Consider the following 20,616-nt stretch of genomic DNA (forward strand, 5'->3'; position numbering starts at 1 on the left):
TAGGCAAAAATGGCATTTATAGGTCATTTAGGTCATAATAAATTTATTTTAAAATTTGCTTGAAGTTTCCCACTTGTGATCAATCTTTACTGTTGAATTATATAATCAAAGGGGAACAGCAAGGAGCACTGGGTTTAGAGACCAGAAGATTCATCTTCCTAAAGTCAAATCTGGCCTCAGACACTTATTGGCTAAATGATCTGGCCAAGTCACTCAACTCTGCCTGCTTCAGTCTCCTAATCTGTCAAATGAGTTGGAGAAGAAAATGACAAATCACTCTGGGATCTTTGCCAAGAGAACCCCAAATGGGGTCACGAAAGTCAGGGATGACTGAACAACAATCAAGGGATAATCAAGTTAATCAAGGGAACTCTTCAGGGTTCTTAATACAAATGCTATTTCTAAAGTTTCTAAAATGACTTACAGAATTATTATCATTAAATTCATTACAAAAATTTTCTGCTAACATCTTATTTTCATGCTTCATTATAATATGGAGGTGACCCTGTGTTATTGGCAGCTAGATTAGCAGATGCATAAGCCTTGGCAGGTTCTGTGGAAGTGGAGAAGCTTTCAGTATGTACCTAATAATAAATTGCATGTCTTGTATCCAAGGACATATCTATCCAGCTTCAGAAAGTCAAGGTTGTCTGCTCAAAGTCCATCTGCTAAGTTATAGTAGGTTAAACATCAGTGTCAGCAGAAGTGCCTACTCCGGTGAAATTGCAGCATTCCTAAAGTTCATCTTGAATTTGGAATTTGGGGCAGATCTCTTCCTTCATTGAGTTCAGAAGTATTAGAGCAACACAATAAAACAGTAGGAAACCTACAAGAAGACATATGAGGGAAGAAGCAAGGAATGCAAACAAGGCTTGATTAGAAAAGGAAATGGAAGCACAGTTTCTAGAGTTTTTCACAATGAAACCAACTCTAATCAGTCATCCTAATCCCTCAGTCTTCCTTGAGATTTAGGAGAGAAAAATGCCAGAAGGAAAAAACTGCATGTGGATTAAAATAGATTATCAAACAATACTTCATAAATATCAAAGGAAAGTCTTCTTCATAAATCCAGAAAATCCTTTTCCTTTTTGATTTGTTAGTGTTTATAATCCTATTCTTCTAGCCTTTATTTGGAAGTGTAAAACCTCTGGTCTAAATTCCATCTGTTTCTTAAATTAATTTTCCTAGTAACAATAGTAAAAACTTTGTCATCTGGAGTAATAGCACACACATAAAACCACCCTTCTTTGTAAAAACCCTTCAGAAATAATGAGTTAGGTACACTATACAATTATTCAGTTATTGTAGTTAAACTTTCAGAGATTCGACTCTGTACAACAACTACAACCCAGTAGCACTGATAACTATGTCCAGAGCTGTTCAGTTGACTGAGTAATAGGGAATTCATAAAGACCCAATAACAATGAGACTCATAGGACAAAGTGTGTATCTGTAAGGATGAGGAAAGCTTAACTTTGCCCTCCTAAGTGTGAGTGGGATTGTTTTGCCCAGGGCATCAGAATGTGTTTGAACAGGGAAAGGGGCTATCTGTTTCAGGACAGTGGAAAAAGCAGTAGACTAGGAAATGAGATATAGACTATAAATTCCTTCTATCGATTTAATCTCCTCTTTCCAAGTCTTAGTTTTCTCATCTTTAAATTAGCATCATCTCCATTCTGCCTATTGTTGACAGAGTTGTTATAAAACTCAAATGAGTGATACCTGGAAACCACTTTGAAGAAAGTACAGAGGATGTATACATCCACATTTCATGTATTATTTTCATTATTAATATACCAGTAATTTCTTAATGTCCTTTTCTTAGTCATCCTTTTCTGCCCTTCTGCAATATTTGGCATTTGCTTACCTCCTCACTCTGTACACTTTCTCTTAAGTCTTTGTGAGTGTTCTTGGGGACACTTTTTCCATGTCACACCCACTAACTTGTCTCCCTCAAGGCTTTCTCCTAGGATACTTCTCTTTATCTAGAGGATACCCTCTATAGGGTCTGACTTGGTTACATCAATTCCCATGGGTTCAATTATTTTTATACAGATGATTCCCATATCTGTATAATCCAACTTTCTTCTCTTTCCTGAACACCAACCCCCATTATCAGCTACCTTTTGGACATCTCAGTCTGGATATTACATAGACATCTTGAATCCATATGCAAAACAGAGCTCATGATCTTTTCTCCTAAACAATCTCTTTCCAAGTTCTATTCAAGGTTCTGCCCTCCTCCCAGTAACCCAGGTCCCTCCCTCAACCTCTTTTCTCATTCACCCCATATAACCAGTCACTTGCTGATTCTTGTTGTTTCTCTCTACATGACATCTATATATGTCCCCTTTTTATCACTCACTCAGCCACTATCTTAGTTCATACCCTTGTTACCGCAATCTGGACTATTGCAGTTGATTTCCAATTGGCCTCCCAATTCTAAGTCTCTCTCTCCATTCTAATCCATCCAGCTAAAGTGATTCTCTAGAGCAGAGATCTGTTCTTTTTTTTTAGGTTTTAGTATTTTTACAATCAAATATAAAGCCTTCTATTTGACATTTACAGTTCTTAACCTGATTCCTTTCTCTCTTTACAAGTTTCTTATACTTTATTCCCCACCCCACATTTTGTGATCCCTTTCCTCTGGCCTATTTGTTCCTTGTGTACAACATTCCATCTCACTGCCTTGGCATTGGTTGCTTCCCTCCAGGCCCGGAATGCTTATCCTTCTCCCCTCTGCCTTTTTTGCTTCTTAGAAGGCTCAGCTCAAGTCCCATGTCTTCATGTGCCTTTTCTAGTCCTCTTTGCTGCTAGTGTCTTTCCCTCTGAGATCATTTACTTTCTTTCTATATTCTTTATATAATTTTCATGCATCCTTTTGTCTTCTCCATTGCAATTCAAGTTCCTTTAGGTCAGGAGCTATTTTTTTGCTTTTCTTTGTTTCCTCATATCTTAACACAGTGTATGGTACATTTAAGTGCGCAATAGATGTTTGTTGACAGATTAATATTCCAGAAATAAATTGATAGAAGAGAGGAAACCTGCTGAGAAATACACTGAGGAATGGAAAATGAGAAGTGAATGTGAATAGGAGCAAAATGGAGAGAATGACTATCAAGGAATAAGAGAACAGGTGATAAAACAATGTTTTGGATTCTCTAGATTATCTGACTTTCAAGTAAATTCAAATTTAAAAGATAGAAGTAAACTATCAAAGTCCTGTTACAGACCTTTCCCCTAACCTCTTGATGGTATAACTTGTAGGCTGGCAATCATGAACATTTTCTGACTTATTACTTACTACAAGAAAGTAGTTTGACATTGTTCCTAAATGCCTATTCAGTTATGAGCGTCTCTGTTGTATTAGTTATCCTCAGGACTTGATGTAAAAAAATATATTTTTAATTCCTGCAAGCAGCAGTAATCCAGTCTTTAAAAAGCTGGGACTCTTCCAAATCTTTTTGTTTGTTTGTTTAATCAGAGTCTAGATTATCTAGACTAAACTGTTTATTCTATCCCATATCATTTAGAAGAAAAAAAAAATAGCTTTTCTCCTTTTTAGATGCCTCTTATTGACTTACTATAATCAGTTAAACTGTAGTATTGAGTGAAAACTTGGCCTTTAATAATTTCTAAAGAATAGGTAGTAAGGATTTCAACCATAATAGAAGGTACCTAGAATCCCCTGAGGAAATGAAAGAGGTTTTATTTCAAACACTCAACATGAATCCATCCAATTGAAATGCCAAATAGAGCTAATCCATTCAATCCAGTTAGGAATTTACAATAATAGACAGAAATTCTTTGACACTAGCTCTCTAGCAAAAGTGCCGGAAATCAAATTAGCCTTGAGGAAGGGAGCAATGCCATTAGATAAAATCCTTTTACTAACTTAATAAACAGCAAGTCTCAGGAACAAAAACAGCCATATCCGTAAGGTATTACCTTATGGTAATTCCAGATGGAAATAATTTCTAATCCAGTTGAGGATGGAAGTTTAGTTGAAACTTGTTAATGTCTCAGGAAGATGAGCTTCATGTTGTGAAGCTAACCTTAAATTTTATTAATCCTTTAGCCTCTCTAGGCCTCAGCTTCTTAATAGGATTTCATAGCTGAATGTGGGAACCATGAAATTATGATTGATTATCAGTAAATTTTTGGTTTGTGTACCTATTGTATATGCCTATTTACCCAAGGTCATATAAAAATTTCTCAAGTGAAAAGCAGTCACAAGTAGAAGCTCTGCTTTTAAGCCACTATGTGGGAAAGGCCTAAATATAGTCTTCTAGATGAAGGTTAGACTAAATTCTACCCCTGGTTTTGGTTGTTGCTTTTTTCTTTTTTAGCCATAAAGACTGGATGGATGGATGAAAAAAAGCATTTATTAAATGTTGTACATAGAAAGCATTGTGCTTTAAGTGCCTGGGATTTAAATAAACAAGTCTTTTTCTTTCCAGGGGCTCATATGCTAATGCAGGGAGACTACACATAATGGCATTTTTCAGCATCAAAATAAAGTGGAAAGGTCCTATGAGATATAGCAACAAAGCAGATGATAGTGCATTGTCTTTAATATCAGTTATAATAAAATCCTGTTAGTTAAATCATTTTATAGTACCCAGGAGTTTGGTGGCAAGAACTTTTGGACATCTTTAGTAACTGTATTTGAAGTTCCTGCAGAAGTAGTTGCCAGGCCACATTTTCATGGGAATTGCTATCCAGTGGCTAAAGTACAAGAAAATCCAGTAGACTAGGGCCCTGCCTTTTCCAGGACTCTTGGATTTTGGTCAGCTGTTGGTATTGGTGGCAAGGAAGGTAGCTCCATTCTCTGGAGATGTTTGTCACCTGAGGGATGGCCGTGAAGCACAAACTGGAAGCAGGACTAGTGGTCTGGAGGGCACTGCTATTTCTAAGACTTCTGGGTTCAGAGCCCTGAGCTAGCTATCTAGATTTCAGGAGGTAGTGCTGCTGATTTGATTCTCTTGTCATAGGCAATCTCCTGGCTTTCTCTTAGGATGCCTTGCTGTTTCAGCGATGCTGCCTTGCATTAAGTTTGGTGGGAACAGCAGGTTCCTTTACAGGATTTGCTCTCTCAGATGTGCTAGAAGCAGGACTGGGTGTCTGGGAGATATTTATTCCTAAGGCTCTTGGGGTCAGGGTTCTTGGTTATCCAAGTGTAATTGGGAGCAATAATTGCTTAGATGTTGGTAGATCGACTTGCCTGGTACATACTATCTTCTTTCTCTTGTATAGAATACCTTGATGCTTCATATAAGTGATAAATGAAGGAATTTGATGTGTAATTTATATATGTCAAGTTTTAGATGCTATTGCTCCGTTTTAATGAGAAAACATTATTTTGAGACTACCTGCTTTGTAGTTTGGTGAAGCGTTGCTTTTTTTTTTTTTTTTTTCAAAAACATTAATATGAAATTGTTAGAAAATATAAATCAGTACTCTTGTAGGACTTTCTACTTAAAATTTCTGGAATTCATTTTATTGTATAAATGTAACTAGAAAGGCATTGTGGGTTCATACCTAAAAAGTAATAAAATACAATGGTTTCTTTATCACTTGAAAAACCCTACCCTTAGCATTAATCTATATGTATTTTTTCATATTGTTTCAGTATATTGAAAGTCCACTTATTATATTTTCTACTGTAAAGAAATTAATGTTTCACTGTTTATATGACACATCATTTCTGTCTTATGTTTTCTTTGGGGTGGAATGAATTATAAAAATAAGGTGGAAGCTTGACTTTTATATTCTTTCCAGGATAAGGACAAAAATAGTCCCATTATTATTCTCTGCCCTCGTATGACAAAATTTGGAGTGTTATGTTCAATTCTAGATGACATATTTTAGGAAGGAAATTGATAAATCTGAAGAGTATCCAAAAGAGAATAATCAGGATAGTAAAAAGCATTGCATTCTAAGCATTTCAGTGTTAGTTTAAAGAATTAGGAATATTTAGTCTGGAGAAGAGAGGATTTAGGGAACATTATAGCTGTTTGTGAAAATCATCTGAAAGTATGTGTCAGAGATCCAGTGGGGTTGAAATCATAGGGAAACAGTGCTGGACTTAGAGTCAGGAAGTCTTGAGTTTGAAACCTGTATCAAACATTGAATAGTTGTGTAAACAGAGGTAAGTAATTCCAATCCTCTGTGCCTCAACTTCCTCATCTGTAAAATGGAGATGATAATACTTTTAGCACCTAATTCTAAGAATTGTGAGACTCAAATGAAATAATGTGTGTAAAGAAAGTATTTCACACAATTTAAAGTGCTATATAAAGAATTTTGGGAAAAGGACAAGATCTGGAACCATGGAATATTAATTGCAATGTTAGTATTTGGATAGTACCTACCATGCCAGACATTGTGCTCAATACTTTATAAATATTGTCAGATTGAAACTTACCAACAATTCTGAGAGGTAGGTGGTATTATTACCCCCATTTCATAGTTGAAGAAACTAAAACAAATAGAGATTAAATGACTGTTCCAGAGTCATACAGCCAGTTTGAATCCAGATTTTAATTCAGGGCTTCTTGGTTCCAGGCCACAGTCTCTATCTATTGAATCACCTAGCTACCTACTCTACCTTAGCTGGAATAGAGAATGGGTAAAGAGGGACAATATTGGTTTTTACTTCATTTTTAATTATTGAATACTTTTTTTAGGGCTTTAATAATTTCTCATAACTATCTTCTCTTTTATATCCCCTAAGGGCATGCATATATTGGGTACTCTGTCAGTTATTTGAATAGTTAAAGATTAAAACATGAAAATTACCCTGGCATGGATTCTGTCAATATAAAGTTATTATTAAATAAAATAAAATAAAATCTTAAAAAATAAAATAAAATAAAAAAAGATTAAAACATGGACATAAACAGTTAAGTTCCAAATCAGTGAGTTGAAAAATGTTGTAGAATATATTTGAGTGTCATTGTCCAAGGCAAATCATACCTTTGAAAAGTATGAAAAGGAAATTGAAGTCACATTATGGAAAATCTTAAATATAAACTTAAAGGACTTGTATTTTAGACTTGTATTTTATTAATGAAGTAATAACAAGCTAATGATTTTTTCAGTGGTTAATGACCTTATCCTTTATATCAGGGAAACAAAATAACTGATAAAATAGATAATCAATTTAAAACTCAAGATTCCAAAAGTATAAATTCAAACATCTGTACTTTTTAAAATATGTAATTAAAAATAAGCATTAAATTATTTAAATTACCTTTTCTGGTTTTTAACATTTGTTTGCTCTTAGGGTGTTTGTCAGCTATCAAGTGAAGATGAAGAAGTTGCATATCCATATAGAAGAATTGATATCAGGTATTGTCCACAATCTGTCTCAAACCTACTTAAGCAGTTTTTCCTTTTTGTTTCTTCTTCTTATCCATTTCGCTTCTAGAAAGTTAGCAAACCTTGGACTTTTATTTCTGTTTTCAGTAAGATTTATTTTTAATAAAATAACAATTTTAAAATACCATATATCCCTTCTGCATATGTAGTTTAGTATGAAAACATATGTAAAAAAATCTCATTCTAAACTCTGATTTTTGTCATTAAACATATTCTGATCTTTGTAGAGAAGCTGTATATTAATGATGGGCTATATCTTACCTTTTTTCTTAGCACCTAAAAAAATTCATGTCTGAAGGTCAGAGGCTAAACATTTAAAGATGTTACTATTTCATTCTTCCTTTATTCTCAACAGGACATTGCCTTCTGGCTTCTTGCAGTAACTCTCACTAGTTCCCTTATGGGTATATTTAAATTCAGATCCATAGGAAACTTCTTGGCCAATTTCATTTTCATGGCACTCCAACTGGCCTTGAACATTGTGCTACCATTGTCATGTTATTTCACCTCTGGAAACCTCCATTTCTTCCTCTCTAATATGGGCATGATAGGAATGGTACCTCAGAGAGCTTTTGAGGAATGTTGACAAAGGCTTTAAAGTACTAGATAATATGATGGGTTTTTTTTTTAGGTGTTTTCCCCCTCAATGATACTTTTAAAAAATCCTCATATATATCATATTAGATAAGAAAAAAATGTTGTCCTTTTTTCCCCATATTTTTAGATTGATTCCCAAGGACCAGTATTATTGTGGTGTTCTTTACTTCACTGGCAGTGACATTTTCAATAAGAATATGAGGGCCCATGCCCTAGAACAGGGTTTCACAATCAATGAGTATACAATCCGGCCCTTGGGAGTCACTGGTGAGTATTGTTCTTTTGTTGGCAATGAGAGATGGGCATTTTGAGCAACAAAAGTCATCACAGAGAAATGTTATTCTTAGCAAGTTTGATCTGTTAGAAAACCATCCAAAAAATGATGGAGTTCATTTGAGCAAGGATCTGTATTAATGTCCTAAGAAGCAGTACTCACTATTCATCCCCATCATTCTCATCCCCATCAAAAAGCATAATGTCCATTAAGGTAATCTTTTAAAAATACATACATATATATTATACACACACACACACACACACACACACACACACACATATAAATTTCCCAATTACATGTAAAAACAATTTTAATGTACATTAAAAAAATTTTTGAGTTCCAAATTCTCTCCCATCCCTTCCGTGAGACAGCAAGCAATTTGATGCAATCATACAAAACATTTCCATATTAGTCATGTCATAAAAGACGTAGAAACTCCCCTCCATCCCCAAAACATACACACATACACACAGACATACACACCCATACAATAAAGTAAAAAAAATTAGTATGCTTTGATCTGCATTCAGATTCTATCAGTCCTTTCTCTGGTTATAGATAGCATTTTTCATCATTCAAATCCTTTGGGATTGTCTTGTATCATTGTACTGCTAAGAATAGCTAAGTCTTTCACAGGTAATTATCATCACATAATGTTGCTGTTACTGTATTCAGCTCTTATCAGTTTTCATCAGTTCATGCAAGTCCAGGTTTTTCTGATATCATCTTCATTCTTTCTTATAGCACAATGCTATTCCTTTACAATCACCATTTGTTGAACCTTTTCTCAATTGATAGGTATCTCCTCAGTTCCAGTTCTTTACCACCACAAAAATAGCTGCTATAAATATTTTTGTACAAATAGTCCCTTCCTCCTCTTTTTTCATCTCTTTGTGATGCAGACCCAATAATGTTCTTGCTGGATCAAAGAGTAAAATGCATAGATTTATAGCCCTTTATACATAGTTCCGAATGGTTCTCCGGAATGGTTCTGTCATTTCACAACTCCACCAATAGGCATTAGTGTCCCAATTTTCCCATATTCCCTCTAACATTTATCCTTTTGTATTAGCCAATCTGATTAGGTATGTAATGGCATCTCAGAGTTGTTTTAATTTGCCTTTCTCTAATCAGTAATGACTTACAGCATTTTTTCCCCACATGACTATAGATAGCTTTGATTTTTTTTTTCTTTTGAAAACTACCTGTCCCTACCCTTTGACCATTTTTCAATTTGGAAATGACTTGTTTTCTTATAAATTTGACTTCATTCTTTATATATTTGAGAAATGAGGCTCTTGCTATAAAAATTCTTTTCTAGTTTTCTGCTTTCCTTCTAATTTTTGATTGCATTGGTTTTGTTTATTAAGAATCTTTTTAATTTAATGTAACCAGAATTATCCATTTTACATCCCGTAATGCTCTCTATCTCTTGTTTGGTCATAAATTCTTCTGTTTTCAAAATAACTTTCTTAACACTTGCAAGTTAACTACTTTTTTCCCTATCAGTTTAAATAAGCATTTTTAAAGACTCTTAATCTGCAAGGCACTATGCATATAATTATACACAAAAATAAATATAGTCTTTTTTTTTATAATAACTTTTTATTGACAGAATCCATGCCAGGGTAATTTTTTTTAACAACATTATCCCTTGCACTCGCTTCTGTTCTGATTTTTCCCCTCCCTCCTCTACCCCCTCCCCTAGATGGCAAGCAGTCCTATGTATATTAAATAGGTTGCAGTATAGTCTTTTTTTTTAGGAATTAAATACAAGAAAATTTGAAAAGAGAAAAAGTACTTAGAAGTTGGAAATCAAGAAAGTTTTACAGTAGAAAGCTGCGCCTAAATTGAATCTTAAAAAAAAAAAAAACTTAAAAAATTCTCAGAGGGATTGTGAGGAGAGAATGCTTTCTAAGCAAAAGGGTCAACCTGTACAAAGGCAGAGGCAGGAGAGAAATGCTGAGTTTGGGGAAAAGCAAGGAGGTCACTTTAACTTGAACATAGAGTGTGTGAAAAGATGTACTGTGAAATAAGCCTGAAACTTTAGGATGGAGCCATATTGTGGCTTTAATGAACTAAGGAGTTTTTATGTTAGCCCAAAGGCAAATAGAAAGCCATTAAAAATTGAATAAGGGAGTGACACAGTCAGATCCATGTTCTTAGGAATTTGGCAACTATGTATTACCTATGTAAGACTAGAGGCTATTGCAGTTTTCCAGATAAGAGATGATGAGAGAGGGATTCAACTAGAGAAATGACTGTGTGAGTGAAGATAAAGGAAGAGATGAGAGAGATCAATCAATAGACTTTTATGTGTCAGGCATGAAAATACAAAGAACAAAATCATTTCTACTCTCAATTAGTTTACATTCTAATGTCTCATGAAGGTAGCCTTAATAATACATGGTGACTGGTTCTATGTGGGGGATGAATGAAAGTGAGCCATAGGAATTAAACTCCAAATCTAAACTCTAGAAATCTTTTTCCTCCTTCATTTTACAGGAGTTGCTGGAGAGCCGCTCCCAGTGGACAGTGAAAAAGATATATTTGATTATATTCAATGGAAATACCGAGAACCTAAGGACAGAAGCGAGTGATACCTTTGTCAGTGCCACGAACCACCATATAGCAATCTTTAGTTCTTGAACTTACGACGTAAGAATTCTTACTGTTTATAAATGATAGCTTCCTTTTCACTCTTTTAGGCTTGTGATCATTAAAATATCCAGCACAATCAAGTGGTTTTATTCTTATTTTATTAGCAAATAGATAACTTAAATATATACATTTTATTCATGTTTATTCTTTATGCATGGTTTTAGATAAATGCCATGAAGAGAGAGAGAAGGAAAATTAATTGAAGTCTCCTAATTTTTGAACTCTCCTAAAAATTTTACTCTGCCTCTTTTTGCCCCATTTAAGAAGGATTTCTCAGTGCTGTTTCCTAGACCATAACTGTGCTTCTGCCAAACTACCTTGTGTCTGGACTTCAAGAAACAATGTCATCTTTTAGAAATTAGGAAATTTTAAAAGTCTATTTTATTCTTACTATTTTAAGTCATAACTAATATTTATAAATTAAACAGCTGCAATTTCTCTTGAAAAGAAATTAGCACCAGTAAATTGGCTTCTAAATCAAACTAGTTCATCTTTCAATGTTTACAACGATTAAATTATGTCCTCTTCACTTTTTCTTGGCATTATCATTTAGGTATTATGGATAAAGATCGAAAGCTAAGTTTTTTGAAGTGAAATGTGTATTTTCTGCTCTAGAATTCCGTAGGAGTTAAAATTCCACAACACACAAAAAAAAGTCATCTGCTGTATAAAATTCTTTTTTCTAAAACTGTATTTGATTTAAACGATCATAGTTTCACCTAAGCATGATGATATGGCATTTGTGCCTTAGTGAATGACAAATCGATATCAAAACAGCAGATGTTTGGTTTGCCAATATTTGCAGGGATTATTTTTACTGTAAATCTTTAGGAATTAATTTACCTTTGCCTTTAGACCCCTTCACTTTGCTTCCATTTCTGTCAAGGAACCACTTAATGGTTATTAATTGAGTCACCAGGTTAAAACTACATTTTTTTTTGTTTGTTTTCAGGGACCTCAGTGTTCATGTACATTGAAGAACACAATCATCTCCTTTTCCACCATGGTTTACAGTAGTAATTCCAAAGTATCATACAGTTAGTCTACCTTTAACTTACTTCAAGTGTTGCATGATCCTATTACAAGAAATGTCTATTAAGGGCTTTAAGAATCAGTTTTGAGTTTTGTGTTTCCACAAAATTTTAAAGTATTTAGAAACTAGATTTTTTGGCAAACTCTTAAACGTGAATGTTTTCGAGGCCCAGTACTTTGACTTCGGCAAAACAGTCCAGGACCACAGTCACAGCGCTGGAAAATTTCTGGAGCTTGAGCACCATCTTTATGACCACGTCTAGAACAAACTTGCCCCTCCAAGAGGACTGGCTTACAAATTTTTGTCCAAAAATGACGAGCACAGCAAAGTCCAGGATTACAGTCAAAAGTTCGTAAACAGCTTTCACCTTCTTGCCCTATAGAAAAATCAAGATAGGTTTTTATTAACAACTACACTTAATGTCAAAAGGTAGTGGTGGTTTAGTCATTTTTCATTTGTGTCTGACTCTTCCTGACCCTATTTGGGCAAAGATAATGCACTAGTTTTCCATTTCCTTCTCCAGCTCTTTTGATAAATGAGGAAACTGAGACAAATAGGGTTAAGTGACTTGCCCATAATTAGTACATATTTGAGGCTGGATTTTGAACGCAGGAGTCTTCCTAACTTCAGACTTCTATCCTCTGTGCCATATAGCTACCCTGAAATTAATAGGTGTTTTATTGCCTTTTTTTTTTTTTTTGGTTAAACATTCCACTCTTACATTTCAATCTGATTCCCATTGGAAGTTTTCCAGACTTTAGGTTATATATGTTATTGTGTGTATGGCTATATGGCTCTTGAAATATATCCATATATATATATATGTATGTGTATACATATATATGTATGTATGTATGTATGTATATTATTAAGTGGTTGGTAATGTCCCTTCAATTCTCAAGTTATATGATATTTTAAGTTTCTGTGGGATTAGGGATTGGATTTAACGTCAAAACTAGAATAATGCTTTCATATCTAAAAATTTTCATGAAAGTAGTTTTAGTAACATGGTTTTATGTTTACTGTTTTAGAGGGGAAAATATTGCTATCATTTTTCTCATAGAATATATATTCTGATAATAAAGTTACCTTGGAATTCCATTGAACAGTTTAGGAACTTTTATCTTAGTATTATTTATTATAAATTAAAACAAGGGATCATCTAGAAAAACTTACATAACTTGGTATGGTTTGTTTTTCTACAAATATAAAAAGAACAGTGCCTTTACTAATGCAGTCTAAGGACCCAAGGATGTAAATTGGTGGGTTCTCTCATCAATGAATAATGTGTGATTAGTATATCCATGTTGTACTACACTGATTTCTTTTTTAATTTCATGTTCCTTATCCCTTTAGCCCAAATTTGCTTTTTATTCTGCTGTTTTTCAGCAGAATTGGATTAACTAAAAGATAGAAAAAAAGTTTTGAGTAATATTATACTGGAAAAGATAGGTTTTACTTCATTAGGTCCCTTAACCCTGGAAGCCTAGAGGGAAAAAAAATCATTTGACTAATACTATGAAAATAGTTTTACCCTTACCTTTGCTGCCTTGAGATTTGTTAGTGTTGGGTTTCTTTTTCGGTTTGCTTTCTTGAATTGGATGCTGAGTTGTCACCTTAGAATCCAAGATATCTTGGTCATTATTTCTCTCCAGAATTGGGGTTGTCTCTTCAAGGAGGGTGCAAACATCTGAGGGGCAATCATTCAGGGTTAGAGTTATTACATTTTGAGAGGAGGCACACAACCACATCATCATAACCTGCTTTGGCAGTACCTGTATTTTCTATTTTTGTTATTTCAAATACTTGTTGCATGTTTCAGCATTTTAAAAAACCAAATATCAGTTAGTACACCTTCCAGTGATGCAGAACATAGACCAGATAGCATTGAGCTGTGTTGATCAAAAAATTGACTGCCTAGTGGTTTATAGTATATTTTGTATTGCCTAGGTACTATGTAACCTCCTTGACAATCAAGACTATTTTTATCTTTGTTTCCTCAATACATGGTAAGTGTTTTAATAAATGCCTATTGAATTCACACACACGCCAGTCTATCCAATCCATACTTGAAGCCTCTCCACTATAGAGAGGCTTCTACTTCTGGTCCCTTGGCAAGAACCCAGGATCACTTCCATCCTATGATGAAGCTTAAAAGAGGATTTTAGTGGAATACTTTTTTACATGTCCCAGGTAGTTCAAGTCAGTTTTGTAATTAAGAGTAAAATGTATGAAGTATATATCATGAGGAAAAGGAATAATTATACAGCATTTAATTTTGGGTCATTAAATGACATAAATACAGCCAAGAATAACTCATTAAGAAATGTTTAAGTTAAGGAAGCATAAGTTAAGTGTAATAAGAAACTTTAACTTTTTAGAGGAGCCCTTGAAATGTTCTCCTATATGTGCTATATATGTGCAGTGTCTTTTAAGAGCTATATATTATTGAATGCACTGCCTCTGCTTGAGTTGCTGACAACTTACCATTGACGCAGAGAGTCCCTGGGCAACACATGCTATTCCGCTGGCATCGTCTCCGTAGCCCCCGGCACATGGCACAGAATGGCTTTTCATCTCTGGATTTGAGGCAGAATTTTTTGGCACCACAATCATTGTCATTCAAGCACTGTAAAGAAGCCTGTGGAGTAAAAATTCTTCCATGAAATACAAAATATGGAACAAAAAAAATCAGTATTTCAAATACCTCAAAAGACTTAGAAGGGATCTTAGAAATTATCTAATCCAACCCTTCTTGTTTTACAAGTGAGGGAATCAAGACCAAGAGAAGCAAAGCCAGGATAAAATGCCTACATTTCAAAATTCCCTCCAACAAGTATTTATTAAACAATTCCAATTACCAATTTTATTCCAAGAGCCCACATTTTCTTTCTTAAAATTATTAAATTTCACGCCATTATGGTGTTTGTCACTGTAGCAACTTCCACCATTCATGGAATTGCCATTTGCTCTTAGTGAACCTTCCCCAAAATTTGGGGCTTTGATTTTGTGGCAGTGCCGTCACATATAGAAAAGGATGTCAAGGAACAAAATGAATTTATGTTTTTTATCCTTAAAATGGCATCATAGAATTTCTTGTTTTCAATTGTTTTCTTTACTAGAGTTTAAATGTACTTTAGTTTTATTATCGGAATGAATCTCAGCATCTCATTGTTCAGTGGCCCAGATTATTAGCTTCACTTTATGTGGAAAAACAAGCACGTGTTTCACTGTGTGTGTCATTCATACACACACACACACACACACACACACACACCCCAACAAGAACAACAACTTGATACCAGAGTGAAGGCAACAAATTGTATTTTTATTCCTATTGCCTGTGCCAAAGCCCCCTCCCTTCCAGGTAAGAGACTTGAACTATGGAATTTAATTTCATTGTAAGATCTGGAACTTCACCAGTGAGGCTGAAACAGCATGCCCGATTCTAAGCCTTCACCCCAAGCGCAGACTTTACCTTCCGAGGGTCTTGCACTTCGGCAGAACTCTTGATGGTGTTAGAATCCAGAACCAAGGCTCCCAGGGGAGCGCACACATAACTCAGTCCCAGCAGGAAGACTACCACCATTCTCCAAGGATCCAGATCTCTAAAGAGACTTGCCTGCAGACTCACCGCCTGACCCTCTGCACGTGAGTTCCTGCAAACTAATAATTAGTTTTTCCAAGACACAAAAATATAAAGTCTTACAAAGTTTCTGCAATAAAAGACAATTTCGAGGCTAAATAATGTGTGTGAAATGTGATGAATGAAACCTGACCAGGAGGCTCCTTCCTAGAGTATTTATAGCCAGATGTGCCCATTTCTCTCATCCTCCCCCCAACATTTCCTTCCTCTTCAGCCCACACAGGCTTCAACAAATCCCTTCAAATCTGTTTGATCAATAGTTCAAAACAAGGACTCAATAGAGTGAGAGAGGAGGCAGGGCTGCCGCAGCTTCTTCTCCTCCTGGGGCTGAATCCCTCCTAATTATTGCATATCAAAGTGAGTTCAAAGGGCTCAGAGAGGAGCAGGATGTCTGTATCAAAGGCAAACTCTGATAATCACCTGCATTTCCTACCTTCAATAATCCTTTGCAAAAAAAAAAAAAAAAAAAGCCTAAGATCTGTTTTCACAGCTAATTGTGCTCAAAGAAAGAATGAATCATATTGGCCTGTATTCGAGAGAGGATGCCAAAAATTAATGAGTTACAAAATATACTGAGAATCTTTAAACTGTGTCTCAAATAATGAAAAAAGTAGGAAATACTTTCTGATTAGCTCCCTATCCAGATGTAAAAAATCCAGTTTAAAAACAGCTGCCAGAATAACACCTGTTCAACTAAATATCAGTTTAGAAAGAAGATACAAGTTCCTTAAATGGAAAAAAAAAATTTTTTGTTTGAAGTTAATGTTAATTCACAAAATGAGATTCATAAAAAAAAATTCTGATGTTATAGATATTAGGAAAAAAATGCCATTTTTTTTTTTTTTTTACTCAGTTATACACCATTTTGGAACGAACTAACAGCCAATGGTTCATTTTACATGTGATATAATTTATATTGCATTCTCTCAAATTGAATTAAACGGAAGCAAACCACTTATGCTAGCTGATTTCTTAATTATCATCTTGATCCATTTCTAACCTTCCTAATTAAAAATTGCTTTTCTCCAGTTTAAGTTTTTTTCTATCATTCTTGAGAAGTCAGATCACGTGTCTTAAGTACTTTAAGTTTGGAGTCTAAAAAGAGGTCAGAGTAATTGCTACTTTCCCTCTTCATTTTCTTTCTTTTTTGTTTTTCAGTTTAAATGCATCCTAGTATTTCAGATGGAAGTGTTTTAAATTGAATTCAGCCTTTATCACATTTTAATTTATGGCTTATGATTAAAGAATATTTTCACAATATAGCAATCCCTTGGAATTTAATCTAAATATCCCTTTATAAATATGAGATGTCTCCATTTTAAAGTCCACGATAGATAAAAATCTGTATAAAACTGGATTATACAAGATTGCACATAATCCAAGTCTTAATTGTATGGCTTTCTCTCCTTCCCATGGCCTTACTGGATTATTTACTGTTTATATAATATATTGGTAAACTATTTATACTAGTTAACACCCCTCCTCCAATTGGAGAAAATGCAGTTTGATGGGAAAGTAAAGATGTGGCTGAAGTGTGCTTCATGCTAGCCAATCATTAAGAGAATAATAGGGAAGGCCTGCAAGGTTTTTTGTCTCTTCCTTTCATTCATTTAACATTTGCTGATTACTATGTACAAGTTCTTGTGCTAAAGACTGAAAGAATTTTAAAGGTAAATAACAACAATCCCTTCCCTTAGAAAGTTAAACATGCTACATGTTTAAATCAGCTAAACATGATACAAAGTAGAATATAAAAAGTGCCAAAGACTAGTTCCAATGGTCTTGTGAGGAAGAGAGCCCCAGAGAGAGGACTGTGGGAAACTGAGTGTGGACCACAACATAGCATTTTCACTCTTTCTGTTGTTTTCTTGCATTTTGTTTTCTTTCTCATTTTTTCCCTTTTTGATCTGATTTTTCTTGTGCAGCAAGATAATTGTATAAATATATATAGAAGAATTGTACATATTTAACACAAATAGGATCACTTGCCATCTAGGGTAGGAGGTAGGGGATAAGGAGGGAAAAAATTAAAACAAAAGTTTTGTAAGGGTGAATGTTGAAAATTATCCAAATATATGTATGTATATATAAAATAAAATGTTTTAATTTTTTAAAAGTGTAGTGCTACCCGAATTCTGGTTGAGGAAAAAAGGGAAAGCTTCATAGAGGCAGAGGCATTTGGGAAAAATCTTAAAGGAAGCTATAAATTCAACAGGAGAGATCAAGAGTAGATAATCTAGATACATAAAATACTGCAGAGGCCAGGAGGAAAGGAAGTGCAGCCTTTGCACGAAAACCTGTCAGGTTCAGGTAGAAGAGAAGCTAAGTTAGACCCAGATTGTGAGAAGTCTTAAAAAGTGAGATAAAGATTGTAGTCAGAATCATGGGTTTAGTACTAGAAACTAAGGCCCAAAGAGGTTTTTGTTTTGCCCAGAAATTGCTTGGTAGTAATTAGCAGTTAGTATTTAAATTCATGTTGGTAGTAATTAGCAGTTAATATTTAAATTCAGTCATTATATGGGAGTCATTGAAGATTTTTGAGCAGGAAAGTAAGGTGTAAGTAAGTACTCTAAGTAAACCTTAGGGTAAAGGATGAACTGTTTGTGTAAAAGACAAGAAGTAGTAAATTGGGAGGTTTAATGCAGTAACCCAGACCCAGAAATAACGAATAGTACAAGATAATAGCAGTAGGAATTGAAAGGACACAAGGAGACATCAAGATCTATGGAGGCAGAGAGGTATATAGAGCACTAGCCTGTGGTCAGATGGGTTCCAATCACATGTCTGTCACTAAAAGCTGTGCTTTAAAGAACCATAGGTGGGACCTTTGGGCTAGGGAGGAATTTTTTAATGACATTTTTGAAGTCTAGATGTTTAATAGAATGGTGTCATTACCAATGATGTTCTAGAGCCAGCTTGAACTTTCAGGAGCTAATTATTAAATTTTTGTCAACATTTATACCTTAGAAATGAGAGTTTGATTTTTTGTTTTGTTGATTGTGTAGAATTTAGTGATGGTTAATAATGCAGATTAATTTTTTTTTAAGCTGATTGTTGGAGCAACTAGATGCCACATTAGAAAGAGTGCTAGCCCTGTAGTCAGGTGGACCTAAGATCAACTCCGACCTCAGTCATTAACACTTATTAGCTGTGTGACTCTGATCAAGTCACTTAACCCCAATTGTCTCGCCAAAAAAATTAATAAATAAATAATAAATCTTATTGTTAAACATTTACCAGTGCACTCCTGCATGTAATCAGAGACTCTCTCCTGAAATGAATAACTTGGGTATGAGTTAGAGCTATATTCTCTGGCTCATTACCATTCTTAAGTAGAACATGGAAACTTCAGTATCAGTGCTCCTTTTACAAGTACACAGTCTCACAAGGCCTCTGAATAGGATGGCTTTATTCCCAAAGAAAAGGACAAATAAAGTCCATAGAGAATCATGCAATTACCAGTAAATTAACCTACCCCAGAGAGCAATACAATCTTTTTAACTTATACAAGTACCATGGGTATTATTATATTATAGGTACTATTATATTCCTATATCATACTATTTTTCACATGGGTTCTCCACTTTTCTGTATCACTCTTTCATGCAGCTCTCTGGTCATTGCCCTCTATATCTCTCTTATATTTCTAGTGGCATCTTGGATACTCTCACTGGTATTATTGTTCTCTTCTCCCAGTTGATGTAGGTGCTCTTGCTCCTGCTGTCAGCTCCACTGACCTCCACTGTCAAACTCTGATAGATGATACTCACTATGAACTTCTCTGTTTAGCTTTTAAAGTCCTTTATAACCTCACTTCAGCCTATCTGTCCTGTCATTGGATATTACTGCCGATTGCTTCCTCTGCAATGCAGTCAAGCTAGTCTTGTCTCTGATCCTAATGTTCAGTAATCATCTTATCAACTCCATGCTTTTGCACTGGGTCTTTCTAAAAGGCAAATTTGTCTTTTTCACCCACCTACTCAATAAAGTCCAGTGGCTCTCTGTTATCTCCAGAATTAAATATAAAAATCTATTTGCCTTTTTAAATTTCTTCATTTCTTACCTTTCCAGTCTTCTTGTACTTGATTCCCTCTCACAACAACTGGCCCCTTTGCTATTCCTCACACATGCCCCTCCATTTCCCCATTCTGCCTTTCAACGACTTTTTCCCCCTTCCTAGAATATTCTCCATCTTATTCTCAGTTTCCTCGTTTACTTCAAGCCTCAGCCTTTCATGGTTCTGTTCAATGTCAGTGCCCACTTCCTAAGATTACCTCCAGTTTACCCTGTATAAATATTTTAGATGCAAATAATTGTTGGTATGTCATCTTCCTCATTAGTCTACACATTCCTATAAAGTAGGGACTAATTTTTGCCTGTATTATGTTTTTATGCTTATTTTGCATCAGCCCTTATGTCTTCTTGTGCTTCTTTGTATTCTTCATGTTCATCACTTTTTATTCAATAATATTTGTTTAATAACATTCCATCACATTCATGTACCATGAATTATTTAGCTATTCTCTAATTAATATTTACTTGATTCCAGTTATATGCTAATATAAAAAGTGCTGCTTTAAAATTTTTGGTATCTATGATCTATGTCTACCATTATTTCTATCTTTGATCTCCTTGCAGTACATGTCTAGTACTGGGTTCTCTCAGTCAAAAGATAGGAACATTTTAATCACTTTCTTAACCACGCTATTTATTTAATTTATCAATTATCAATGATTTTATCATTCCCACTTAAATGTTTTCCTGGATTTTGTGATCTCTAGAAACTCATGCAAGATGAAATCGCTTCTATAACTCATTCTTATCACCCTGGTTGCAGGAATTCATCATACCCTCATTACTCCTCACCTTTTCCAGATAGATTGTGGATTGTCCTTTCTCTATTATCTCCAGGACTGTCTGGCACACACAGTAGGGAATAAATGTTAGACTCTGACTCTGATTTATTAAATATCCACTAGAGAAGTAAAAGTCTGTTTCTCTGATTTCCTGAAGTCCATA

At 34.7% G+C, this 20,616-nt stretch overlaps 2 protein-coding genes across 2 annotated transcripts in view; one reads left to right on the forward strand and one right to left on the reverse strand.

Moving 5' to 3' along the window:
• POLB (DNA polymerase beta) overlaps positions 1-10,994 on the forward strand; it is a 28,912-nt gene extending 17,918 nt beyond the window's left edge. The window contains exons 12-14 of the mRNA XM_051975601.1: positions 7,289-7,353; positions 8,108-8,247; positions 10,763-10,994. Of these exons, the coding sequence (XP_051831561.1) occupies positions 7,289-7,353; positions 8,108-8,247; positions 10,763-10,857 (300 nt within the window). The 3' untranslated portion in view covers positions 10,858-10,994. The remainder of the gene's footprint in view (positions 1-7,288; positions 7,354-8,107; positions 8,248-10,762) is intronic.
• A 94-nt stretch (positions 10,995-11,088) lies between these two features.
• Positions 11,089-15,540, reverse strand: DKK4 (dickkopf WNT signaling pathway inhibitor 4). The gene is made up of 4 exons (XM_051975602.1): positions 15,430-15,540; positions 14,439-14,592; positions 13,492-13,641; positions 11,089-12,327 (listed from the first exon to the last, which is right to left on the reverse strand). The coding sequence occupies exons 1-4, from the start codon at positions 15,538-15,540 to the stop codon at positions 12,077-12,079; spliced, it is 666 nt and encodes a 221-aa protein (XP_051831562.1). The 3' UTR covers positions 11,089-12,076.
• Between the last annotated feature and the right edge of the window lie 5,076 nt (positions 15,541-20,616).

Source organism: Antechinus flavipes, chromosome 2 (genome assembly GCF_016432865.1).
Source record: "Antechinus flavipes isolate AdamAnt ecotype Samford, QLD, Australia chromosome 2, AdamAnt_v2, whole genome shotgun sequence".
NCBI classification, from domain to species: domain Eukaryota; kingdom Metazoa; phylum Chordata; class Mammalia; order Dasyuromorphia; family Dasyuridae; genus Antechinus; species Antechinus flavipes.